The sequence below is a fragment of the Protomyctophum parallelum genome (assembly GCF_964188405.1).
Source record: "Protomyctophum parallelum genome assembly, chromosome: 1".
NCBI lineage: Eukaryota > Metazoa > Chordata > Actinopteri > Myctophiformes > Myctophidae > Protomyctophum > Protomyctophum parallelum.
The window spans coordinates 40,193,440-40,206,322 of record NC_139697.1 but is presented as its reverse complement, the minus strand read 5'-3'; the positions used below and the strand labels follow the sequence as shown (position 1 = coordinate 40,206,322).

General features: G+C 42.2%; 1 protein-coding gene across 5 annotated transcripts in view; it reads left to right on the top strand.

Annotated features, from left to right (window-relative positions):
- The window catches only part of col14a1b (collagen, type XIV, alpha 1b), a 162,250-nt gene that overhangs the window by 137,373 nt on the left and 11,994 nt on the right, over positions 1-12,883 (top strand). For all 5 annotated transcript variants that reach the window (XM_083787762.1, XM_083787761.1, XM_083787765.1 and 2 more), the window contains 8 exons: positions 85-162; positions 2,685-2,771; positions 3,200-3,253; positions 6,566-6,661; positions 7,129-7,182; positions 8,259-8,312; positions 9,012-9,065; positions 10,029-10,100. In XM_083787762.1, coding sequence (XP_083643888.1) covers positions 85-162; positions 2,685-2,771; positions 3,200-3,253; positions 6,566-6,661; positions 7,129-7,182; positions 8,259-8,312; positions 9,012-9,065; positions 10,029-10,100 — 549 coding nt within the window. The remainder of the gene's footprint in view (positions 1-84; positions 163-2,684; positions 2,772-3,199; positions 3,254-6,565; positions 6,662-7,128; positions 7,183-8,258; positions 8,313-9,011; positions 9,066-10,028; positions 10,101-12,883) is intronic.

The following is a 12,883-nucleotide window of genomic DNA, read 5'->3' as shown; positions in this document are numbered from 1 at the left end:
AATCTGCTGTTTGTATGTGGGTCATGTGTGCATAGTACTGTATGTGGTTGTTTATGTACATGTGTTTGTTTTTCTCCTCTGCAGTTCCAGTTGCAGATGTTTGACATTGTGTGCAGTACTTCCTGGGCTGGCAGAGACAAGTGCTGTGAACTTCCTGGACTGGTAAGGTCAAAGTTTAAACTGATCGACTCAGTTTACTAACGCTAGTTGTTTCTGTTACTGTACCAGTTTCTTACCTTTAAACATGATACTGTTTTGTTCAAATAAGTGTTAAATTCCTCTATATCATGATAGTAATGGGTTTGTTCAGTGACATTAGTCTCTGTCTCTACAGCTTTTTCGAAAACAGATATGTTGTCATGTAATAATAGCTTAATTGAAAAAGAATTGCACTGATAACACAACACCTGGTCAACTGCATTACAGTCAACTAGTTAGCTAATGGTGATTGTGATAGTTGTTCACTGTCCTACAGTATTTGTCACACGTGTGCAGCAATACAGTAGCTATCCATCTCTACTTCTCACTCTGATGGAAGTAGGTTAGGTGTCAAACAAGCCCTCCTGGCGACTATTTATAAAGCTTCACTTCTTGTTCCATAATCCACTCTGTGCTCCTTTTGTTATTTTTAGACAAAATAACAAATTGAAGTCAGTACATATAGGTTCAATATTGTATGTTGTGGTTTTGCTTTTAATCTAAGTGTAGTTTTGAAACACTTCAGCATTGTTGTAACTTCAAGGAGAGTAACAATACTCTTCCCTTCGGGACTTCTTGGTCCCTTAATTAAATTAATAATAATAATAGCTTGAATGTACAGTATATAGTGCCTTTATCTCTAGAAACATGGATCAACAGACAATTTACAAGATATAACCATGTGTCCTGTGCGTGCATAATTAGGCTAGTTACACTGTTAACACTGTGTTCTAAGATACACCAGCGTCTACACTTTCTCAGAAGACTTAGGCTTTTCGGAGTCAGTGTAAATATCATGTTGACCTTTTACAAAGCTAGTATAGAATCAATCTTAAGATACGGTATGTCCAGGTGGTTTGGCAATCTTACTGTGAAGTACAAATCTCTAATAATTAGGCTAGCAAATATGGCTGGAAAGATCATGGGCATGTCCACCCCCCCATCACTCCCAGGCCATCTTTGAACAAGCAGTGTTGAGATAAGCTCGGAATATTGTATCTGACCCTTTGTATGTGTTGTACCGAGAGTACGAGCGTGTATGTTAATTGTATGCAGCTGTGACTCTGTCTCCAAGACAAATTTCTCCCAAGGGAGACAAATAAAGACAACCTTGAACCTTGCAATGCACTGCCTGACACCTAGAAGTTGTGTGGGTGAGCGGAAACCCACCAGCCAAAAGACACCTCACATCACACTGAAACACGGAATGAGGAACAGACAAACATCGTTAAACAACCTTGCTTTCCCATTTATTATTAGTCAGGAACGAATGCTCAATTGAGCACGATCTGGAGAGGCTATTTCAAATCTTTAAAGACAAACAACCCCACATGTCCCCCACCCTCCCTGGTTCCCTCTCATAAAAGACAGACAACAACATCAAACTAGTAGTACAATTGAATGGCGAAAATAGGTTACCACATATCCAAATATCTCTGTAAGCAAACAAAACAGAAAGCACAGAAAAATGTGTATCATGATTTCTGCACCCAGATATTTCAAATGTGCAAATATACCAGTACGTTTAATTGGATGGTGGAACCCCTTAGTAATCCAACTAATAAAACAAAGCAAACTTAAGAGAGGAGAGGATATTCAACCAATAAAATTGCTTGGTTGTAACTACCTGTTCTATAGGCCTACCGCTAATTTGTAGTAGCCTAAGGGTTCATCCAAAATGTCCAGTATTTTGTATCATGACTTTGCACAGTTTGCAGTGCTGCACAAGCCAGTCTTTATAAGACAGGAAGCTTGAATATTGTCTCTTCTGAAATGTAGCGTCACGATGGCAAACAGAAACATTATTCCCATAATAGAAAATAACATTCATAGCATTTAGGAATTTCTAGACAGTGAGAAGGAGGGATATATCCTGGCCTTTTGACATACCTCCGTGTGTGTCTGTATGTCTATGTTGGTTTTGTATGACGGTATGACTGGTTGCAAAAATTCAAATTGTTAGCCTTCTAACAATAGGCAGTGACAGTCACTCGTCAACGTTCGTTCACCAAACAAGCCAAAGCTTTCACATTTTGTTATAACTTCCTGTCTTCCTCGTCTGCAGCCGTGGCACCCTGACAAACTGTCTCTTCAACTCTAGATCGCCTGGTGCACGCTCTAAATGCTCCCAGAGTAAAGTCATTTCACCGTTATTTACATAGGCTAGCACACACTCAAACTGCTTTACAATCAAGACTGCTGGCTGCCTGTTGCTGTTGTTGTTGTATCCCCCCGGGATTAATAAAGTATCTATCTATCTATCTATCTATCTATCTATCTATCTATCTATCTATCTATCTATCTATCTATCTATCTATCTAGATCAAAATCACCCTTTTTTTTCACCCTTTTCAGACTCATGTTTTCATTTCATCATGGTCATCATCATCATTATTACTATAATTATAATGATGTGTTAGTTTGTGTTATCCTCTCACTGCATGTCTTCTCTTCATTGTGTGTGTTGGTGTGGTGTGAATGAACAGAGGAAGGAGGTAGACTGCCCCGCCCTGCCCAGGGCTTGCACCTGCACCCAGGACAGCAAGGGCCCCGCTGGCCAGATTGGACCCCCTGTGAGCGCACACACAGTACACACACACACACACACACACACACACACACACACACACACACACACACACACACACACACACACACAAATTGCACAGATGTCCCACTTCTCAAGTTAATTGAGAGTTAACATTTCATCTTGCCATTATTTGTTTTCCTTCGCGTTATCATTTTGTTCAGTCACTCTCTCCTGTCACAACATCAGCTTCTGGATGGGGGCAGTTTGAAGCTTCTTAATCACAAGTTAGCAGCGCAATCTCTTGAAGATTTGATTGAAGTTCCTTTGTCCTGTGTTCCTGTGTCATTCGATGTGTTGATCGGGTACCGATAATCACCACCTGCTTCTCTCTCTCTCTCTCTCTCTCTCTCTCTCTCTCTCTCTCTCTCTCTCTCTCACTCTCTCTCTCTCTCTGTGTGTGTGCACGCGCAGGGAGGCCCAGGAGTCAGAGGAGCGCGAGGTGACCGTGGTGAACCAGGCCCAGTGGTGAGTACAGTACACATTCAAACCATACATTACATTAAGTATTGGTGCATATACTGTAGTAGAACTAATACTCCGGTCATTGAGTGACCATGGAGTGGGCTCATTAGTGTACATATACAGTGCAGTACTAATTAGTTAGTACAGTAGAAGCTGTAGTCTATGAACGCAACATTCCAGCTAAGTAGGATTGGACTCATGACTTATGTCCGGGTATGTCCGTTTTGGCCCAAACTGGCTGAAATGTGTGAATGGTGATTGTCCGGTGAATTTACATTCAGTGTGTGGACGTCTTTTCATTACCGTTTGAGTTGGAAATGTTCATTCATCAAACATAAACGTCTCACTACTAAGTAGTCAACGAGTTACACTTGACGATTCCCTCTGCAGTGCGCACTTGGCTTTATATAGTTTAGACTCCCCTGGACATTTTCCAGTATTCATATGAGAAAGTGAATTTTGTGTTGTAAGATTGTGTTGGGTATTGAGAACTTACAGAGCATTATGGTGAGCAGTGTAGTTTTTTTTTAAATTAAATTACGTACATGAATTTGACATTTGACAGTGTCATACTCACAGTACATGTCTATGGTCCTCAGTAGAGCCAGAATACATACAATACAATACAATACAATACAGCGTAAGACACTGCAGCTGCTCTGAGGCAGTCTCTCTGGCTGATGATTGCTCTCTGGAGAACTGAGGGATACAGTAGACTTCAACTTTAATATGACGAGCTTCGATGTTTCATTTCAAAGAAGACAAAGTCCCCTGTCACACTGAAAGTGAGAGGAAAGCTGTAAGTGTGTTTAGTGTAACCTCCTGTGTATACCTGAACTTTGGTCTCTGGAACCGTCTGCGCCTTCATTGACAAATGCCACGCTCTGCTCCCTCTCTCCTTTCTCCTCCTACAGTAGCTCTCCTCCTTGACTCCTGCCAGAAATTATGTGTAGATATCTGATGGGGTTTACTTCAGGATAGGCTTCAATGTCTGTCACTCAATCTGAAGATGATGATGTGGGTGTGAGAAGTAGAGACCTCGGTGGATACCCTTATAGCAGCAAGTAATACGCACCAGGATCAAACTGAGACTAAACAAAGGTGGTCTATTCTGATGTACAGTATTAAAGGAAGTCAAGTCACACAGTATTTATAGGCTACAGGTACTTGTGGGTTAAACAATAGGAGTTGACAATCGAATAGTCACATTTTCTGACCATAGGTACACCAATTCTTGTAAACGGCTGAATGGCTTCATGTAAGATACATATGGTTTCTTAAGACAACAATGCAGTGTCTAGTTTCGGTGCTCGCTTCTCACTCTGGTGTCGACTAAGGCATAACAGATAGAACACAGGAAAAACCTATAGGCCTGTGGTTGGGGTTGATGGTTTCACAATGTCTAAAGAATAACACAAACGTAACTCATTAGTCATACTAATGTTAAGTCTGATGTTCTAATCTAGTCTGACTTGATCATTGTCAATCCTCAGCACTTGCGGCATATCAATCTGAGCATGCTGTGATGAAACGCTAAATACAGATTTAGACTTATGCCCAGTACGTCAGTCTCTACAGCTACAATTTCTGTGCAATTCTATGGTTGCTTTCACCGAAAAGATGAAGTTTCACAATGACTTTGTGTCTTTGATGAGGATGCAGAAAGAGTGGAAACTGTGGCATTGAGGACCCCAGAGGGTCGGAGACGATTTTCATTTCCTGTCACTGACTTGCAGTAGTGGCCCCAGGTCAATGACAACACATGGAAACAGCATGACAGTCTGCCTCTCTCTCTCTCTCTCTCTCTCTCTCTCTCTCTCTCTCTCTCTCTCTCTGGTGTTGTATGAGCAGAAGCATCATATTTATACCACCGTTTTCTCTGTTCAGCAGAAAATTCACACTTTGATTAAGAAGTATTTACAGTAACACAACCTAGTGGGAGAGAAACAGGCACGCACGCACTCACGCACGCACACGCAGGCTCAACAGACTCTTTTAAATCCACTCAGCCACAAATGGGCATTGCACGCACACACACACACACACACACACACACACACACACACACACACACACACACACACACACACACACACACACACACACACACACCTAGCCTCTGATTTGCATTAGACTCATTCCAGTTGTGGCACCGTAGCCCTTGCTTATTGGTGCACTGGTGCAGGGTCAGAGAATGTATCAAGTACAAAACAAAGTGCCATACGGAATGGAAAATGGAACATTTCACACATTTGTCTTTCTCTCAGGCTCAGCCTGTATGCTGTTAGGTGTGAGATGTGTGTAATAATCGCTATGCATCACACTCAGGAGAACAAAGTGGTACACAGCAGTGTGTGGAGCTCTGGAGCTCATGGAGATAAAAGACAAACGTGCTGTTTAGGGTGATTAGGATAGATCTACACTTCAGTACTACAGTAACTAACTGATTGATTGATTGAATACTTTATTAACTTTATTAATTTATTGCAAAGATTTATTTATTTATTTACAAATATAAGGTCTGCTAAAAAGATGAAACCAGAAAAGCCTATAGGCTTGTTTCCGTTGGTGTCCTCACATACTCAAATTCTTAAAGTTTATACTGTGGCAAGTTCCGAATAAGTGCTCTTTTGGGTCTCTTCATGTGTGTACAGTATGTGATTATTATTCTTTGTAGGGAATAAAATAAAATAAAAATAAAAATACATAATGCCTCAGTCCATCGCACACAGGATGAACTAGCCTGGTTTCCAGCCCATAGACCCCGCCCACTCCACTGAGTGAACAGGAAGCTTCAGAGTCTGACAATCAGGCTAAGGATAAACATGAAGTTATTAATGTTTCTCTTTTTGTCTGTTTATACCTCAGTATTTCTCTCTTTTTGCATCTGTTTCTTTCTTGCTCATCCCATTGTCTTCTGTTCCTCCCTCTAGCTTAATCTCTGTCTGTCTGTCTGTCTGTCTGTCTGTCTGTCTGTCTGTCTGTCTGTCTGTCTGTCTGTCTGTCTGTCTGTCTGTCTGTCTGTCTGTCTGTCTGTCTGTCTGTCTGTCTGTCTGTCTGTCTGTCTGTCTGTCTGTCTGTCTGTCTGTCTGTCTGTCTGTCTGTCTGTCTGTCTGTCTGTCTGTCTGTCTGTCTGTCTGTCTGTCTGTGTTGCACGTGTCAATTCGCCCCTTCTCTTTTGTCTCCCACTGTTGCCAATGCAGAAATTCAAACGTGTTAAACATTTAAACTTAATTAAAGACAAAACGAATACAATCAATCAACTGATAATATCTCTCTCTCTCTCTCTCTCTCTCTCTCTCTCCCCCCATCTAGGGATCAGCCGGTGCGGTAGGCGATACAGGTCCTCCTGGACCCCAGGGACAACAGGGACCACAGGGCCCAAGTGGACGCTCCCTCATCGGACCGCCTGTAAAGTGCACGCACACACGCACGTACACGTTGGATGTTTATACTGAAAGATTCAGCTTAAAAAACAGACATTGCCACACACTCAATCACAATTCAAGCATGTACTCGTACTGTGTCGCCGCCAGTCAAATATTCAAACACACTACTGCTACTTCCGGTCCCATTCTCTGTCCAAGTCATGTTTTGAGTTCATTTTAAGCCCACCGGGGCCTTTCTGTTGGCTGGTCTAGACAACATTCTGGTCTTGATCAGCATCTCTCAAAAAACTGCTGGCTGGGTTGCCACTGAATTTACTCTGCACCTTCATTCTCCCTGAAGAATGGAATCGGAACCATTTGAATCCCAATCAAGTTCATGACCACTGTACTTAATTAGCAATTTACAGTGAACAATAATGAAATGGCAGTCATTTAAAAGTTATATTTTCAGATGAGGATTTTAACCCTGTTTCATCACTGTTATTTCAGGGTGCTCCAGGGCAGAGAGGACTGAAAGGGGAGGCTGGTTTGCGTGGATTACAGGTATATAACATATCGTACTGATCTGTAATTGCGTTATTCCATGATTCCTGGAATGACAGAGACTTAAAGATGTACAGTGTGGGTTAACACCATGTAAGTGGCAATAACTGAGTGGCATGCAGCTTTGTTTGCTTGAAAAGCAACCCCTTCAACTAATTGCTGTGGTACAGTGAGTTTCTTATGTTATCATGACCTTTAGGAAGCAAAGAGTAGGCAGCTTTTTGATTAACAATGCGATTTCCAAAAGGTTTTCAGCGACGTGATGCAAAATCTGCTGTTGTACGTTGTTACCAAATAAAAGTTTGTCAAACTATTACATGCAAGCATGCTTTGTAGCTGTCGCATAACAACCCTCCCCCGAGCACTTTATTTTCTATATTCTCTCATTTTAATTCTCTAGATAGATTGATGCTATCTAGTTTCTTGGGACATTTGTGGTCGTAGTGACTACATCTGTCATTAAAAACATATTTTCTTTCATCGATTTTCTTAGTTTTAAGGGTAACTGTTGTATAATTGCAATATTACACGAGAGGGTGTGGGTTAACGTGATTATTGCCACGACAGTGATGCGGTCAGGAACGAGACGTATTCGAGTTGTGTAATATTGCTTAAATATAGCCTATATGCTGCATATATTATGCCATATTCAGGTTCATATATGTGCATAGATTGGGATAAAAAGGAAATGTATGTCTATATAGCTTATGCAATTTATATTTCCATGTGGGGACGTGCATCAGCTAGGTCGGGAGGTAACAGGGGATGCATGGCCAAAAAGGTTTGGGAACCGCTGCTGTAGACCTTTATTCATCCCATGGGGGGCATTCAGTTGCCAGTGGCAGCACGGCAGTTAGAACACAGGGCAGTACATAGTAGATACAGCTAAGGGTAGCAACAAGACAGCTAAGAACATGTGCCACCTCCACCGACTCCCGTTTGCTTGTGTGGTGGGTAGTTCACCACCAGTGTTGAGCCGAAGGTGATTAATTTGTACCCACCACAGTAAACGGCACCCTATCAGGTGCTGCTGCTATATCCGTCCAGAAGTGACCTTGTTCTGTGTTGATTTTCAGGGAGTTCCTGGACCTGGTGGACCACAAGGTAGAGAGGGACAAACAGGACAAAGGGTCAGTTATACTACTACATAACAATAGTAATACTCCTACTACACACACAGTAGAAAATAATGTATTACCCACATATAACTAGGATTAGTCTCAAGATAATGTACAGGTCTATAAATTGCTTTACTTTTACAATAAGAAAATGCATTGTTCAACAACTCTTATTTCCTGTTATTGATTATGGTGATATCATTTATCAGAATACTACTGACGCTCATCTCCATTCATTAAATGTTGTGTACAATAGTATCTGTAGATTTGTCTTGAGGTGTCCCTACCAGACACACCACTGTGTCATGTATGATACCTTAAATTGGCTAACTCCTCAAACGAGAAGGCAATTCCACTGGTTGCTTTTCATTTTAGAGAGGTGTGTACTTTAATGCTTGATTATTCTTTTTTAGCTTTATCTTTATTTTTTATTATTTTCATTATTATCACTATTAGTATTTTATTAGGTGTTTCAGTGCAGTTGCTTCTGGTCTTGATGTAGTGTTTTGAGTGGTTTGGAGAGCATCTATGTTTTGTTGACGTTGTAAGTGTATTGTTCTGTGTCGACATGTTTAATGCATTGTTTTGTCTATGTGCTGTATTCATTGTGTTGTGCCCGAGGACCCCCTCTAAAACGAGATGATACGTCTCAAGGGGCTATCCTCTAAAGGAAATACAATTTCAATATATATGGCTGATTCTGCTCCACAGGGTCTGCCTGGTAAAGATGGACCCGCAGGGAGACAGGGTACCACAGGGACGATAGTAAGTGATTATCCCATTCTGACCTGAGATCAGATTCATACGAGGTTTCCACATGGACACACACTGGTCTGATTAACCCATTCTGACCTGAGATCAGATTCTAAAAATGTCAGTCGTTCTTCGATTTTTTTCAAAAATAGCAGACCTACAAGCTCGTAGCGCGCCACTCGGTGGCGCGCTATGAGCTTGTAGATCTGCTATTTTTCAATAGCTAAAGCATAACATGATGCCAACACCAAAATGGGTGCCCGGTCAGAATGGGTTATGAAATGAAGCACACATTTTGTGCGGTCGTGTGTGGGTACGCACTATTCTCAGGAGTCTAGTTTGAATTAAACTCTTCTTCACTTGCCTAGGGAGAAGGTCCCAGTTTCGATTCCCGGCTATGTGAAAAAGCCAATTACAACGCTGTCCCTCTGGCTTATGGAATGTACTGTATCAGCACTAGCCAATCGTAGACAAGTTTGACGGTGCAAGCTGACGTTGGATCAAAATACACATTTATAAACGGGACAACATACTCCAAAACCCCCCAAGTTACAAAAGTTTTAATGTCCTTTCAATTCAGTCCGAACTGTTTTTCCAGTCTTTAGCCCCTATTATAGAATATAGAATGTAGACACACGGCAACACTTGCGCCAACACTAAGCCTGATACAGTGCATCTTGAAAACACACAGACATGCAGTAGAGTTGTCAAAACGTGCATGCTTCAAGACGACGTGTTTTGGGTGATGTGATTGGGACACGGTGGGAGGAAGAGTCAGTACTACTAACTGTTAATCCACATTGTGACTATACTCTTTCATGGCTGTAGGTAGAAATGTCACCGCATGCTTCAATATTATCATCAGGTCATGCAGAGGTTTGCACCCTCCTGAGCGCACCTATGGTATCTATTTTTATATTTTCTATCTCTCCTCTCGTCTCCTCTCTCGTCTCATCTCTTCTTCTCTCTCCTCAGGGAAACCCAGGCTCCCCCGGGGCTCAAGGTACAACCGGCTCTCAGGGGAAACAAGGAGAGCTGGGACCTCCGGTGAGTCTGCCGTTCAGTAATCTCTCAAGGCACATTCAGAGCTCCGCAGCCGGCAGCTTCCATTTCCCATTACGTGTAGACTAGTTGTTTATTGTTATTAGGAATGAAGCAACGACGCACCACCGGAAGATCAGGGCTGAAGGAGAGTAAACAGGCCGAGTTGCAACACTCAGTTCACACGGGTGTGATTTTTTTTATAATCAAAATCTCCTAAATAACGAGTAACTAAAGTTTTCATATAATTGTACTGCAGTAAAAGTACAATATTTTCCTCTGAGACAAACTAAATGAATGGAGAAGTTCACAGAGGTTTGAGCACTTGATGTCTGTAGCGTTGTGGACTATTGTACATCAGCATTGGACAGGACAAAAAAAAGGCCCCTCAAAATGACCCTGATTCATGTGTGTGGTGTATGTTTTCGGAGAGAAAAGATGTGTGGGTGCAAAAGTGCAGAACACCACGTAATGTACTAAACAAAATGATCACAATTGCCGAAAATTATTTCTTAGATGAGAACATTGATGCAAACAAAGGCCACCCACAACAAGGGTGGGAGGCACTAAATCAATTCGTGTAACATTCTATACCATGCTAAATATACAGTGTTAGGCTATACTTTGTGTTTAAGTGTGTTCTCACGGCAACCTAGCTTCCAGCAGAAACCCATGTCCAGGGCATCTGGTCTCTCTAGATGACAACTGGTTATTTTGTTTAGAATGACCAAGAAAAATACTATTTATTTTTACTTTCATGTTTTATAAATCCTACACTGTGACAGTAGAATGCTTAAAAGACAACTACTCAACTACTAGAGTATTATGAAACATTTGTGAGAACACAACAGTGAAATTCCTTTCTAACAACATTCAGTCGTTTCTCCTGCTTTTTCTTCTGCTTTTGTATGTGATTCTGTTGTGTTGTGGGGATGTTTCCTTTCAGTGGACACAGCAGTGTAAGAGACAGCTGTAGAGGGTCCTTCTGGTACCCAGATGTCTTGTTGTTTTGTCTTCCTGTGTACATGTACGGTATTCTCACTCGCATCCCGGTCTGCTGTCAGCACTGCTGTGGAAATATCCAGAAGGTATCGTCGCTGTCGGGCAGAAACCTCTTATCTGCATACTTTAACTTTTGGTGTTCTTTCGTAAATTGATCACACTACAGTGTCACACAAAAGTATCAAGAATAGCAGATGTGCAAGCTCAAAGTGCATAGCTAAGCAACGCATTTTGAGCTTGATCTTCTATTTTTTAATTTGAATCCTTAAAAGTATGAACAGTTTCTGACACATGAGGTTTCCACCCGACAGAGACGATAATGTCAGTCAGGCTGCTTAGCTGAGTTGTCTGTAGGCAAGCAGGCGCACATGCACGTGCACACGATTGCATGCTCGCTCGCACACACACACACACACACACACACACACACACACACACACACACACACACACACACACACACAGAGCGGTGTATATGTTTCTGTCTGTGTGTCGTGGTGAGAATGTAGGTGTGTGAGGAGAGGATTAGCCCTGTGTTCTTGCAGGGTCACAGAGGTGATGATGGGGCTGCCTCATGCCTTCCAAAAATCCATTTGAAGCTTGCATTCCCAAGTTGTTGCCATTTGAAAACAGGATGCCTTGCTAAAAAAACACCAGAGATAAAATCCATTTAATTTTAAAAATATTTTCAGATGGGTTCTGTGGTCAATGACATTAATTTGGGGGTCTTTGACATGAACATTTTTGAGAACCACTGGCCTACGTACATGCACATAGGGTTAGTGCTGTGTTTTGTTTAGTTTTTTATGCCACGATTTTGCAACCCATTTTTTTCACCCAGTGTCAATTATCTAATGTAATCCTGGGCGCTACACTTCCTCTGCCAACCTGGGGGGGGGGGGGGCAGCGGACTGACCTCATGCTTCCTTCTATGCATGAGGAGTCCAAGCTGCTTCTTTTCACCTGACAGGGGGGAACTTTCCCGGCCGGATGTAGCGCGTGGAAGGAACACGTTATTCCGACCAGTTCCTTTCCCCCCCATCAGGCTGGCCAGAGGGAGGTAGTTTAGAGACCAGGATTACTGCCTGTTTTTGTGAGGGTACCTACCATAGGGGACACGGGAAGAACATGCAAACTCCACAAAGAAAGGACCTTTCGCCAACCCCACCTTGGGTATGTGCACTGACGGAGGAGAGAACACGCCCACAACGCCCGCAGCGGGAATCGAACCCAGGACCTTCTAGCTGTGAGGCGACAGCACTACCGACTGTGCCACCGTGCCCCCTAGTGCTATGTTTTTACATTAATTTTATTCACACAGATGTGTGAGCAGGTACCATACACACCCACTCAGTGGAGGCTAAGATCCATGGTTCTGAATCGGTCCGATTTAGAAGACTTAATTATATTATATAATATGGAGAGGGAAGAGATGGAATGTGTCGGGTTGCACGCTGCACAGATAAACTACTACATGCGTGAAACAACATATAAGCATGGGGAATAATTATTCTCTCATTCAGATGGGTAGGTGGACTTTAAAAGCACAGAATACAGGACTCGTCCATGCTTGTCTACTAAGCTGTCAAAGGCTACCCTGCACATTCAAATGTCGGTGAGATTTGTTTTTGCCAACCCCCCAGTGCCAAAATCCAGATGAGAATTCAGTCCCCCCTCTATTGCAACATTTACTATTACTACAACTAAGTACTTTTACACAAATATTACAATGCGACTACTTCTACTGCTCCTACTGCTGCTACCGAGACAACTGATCTCATGGTTTGC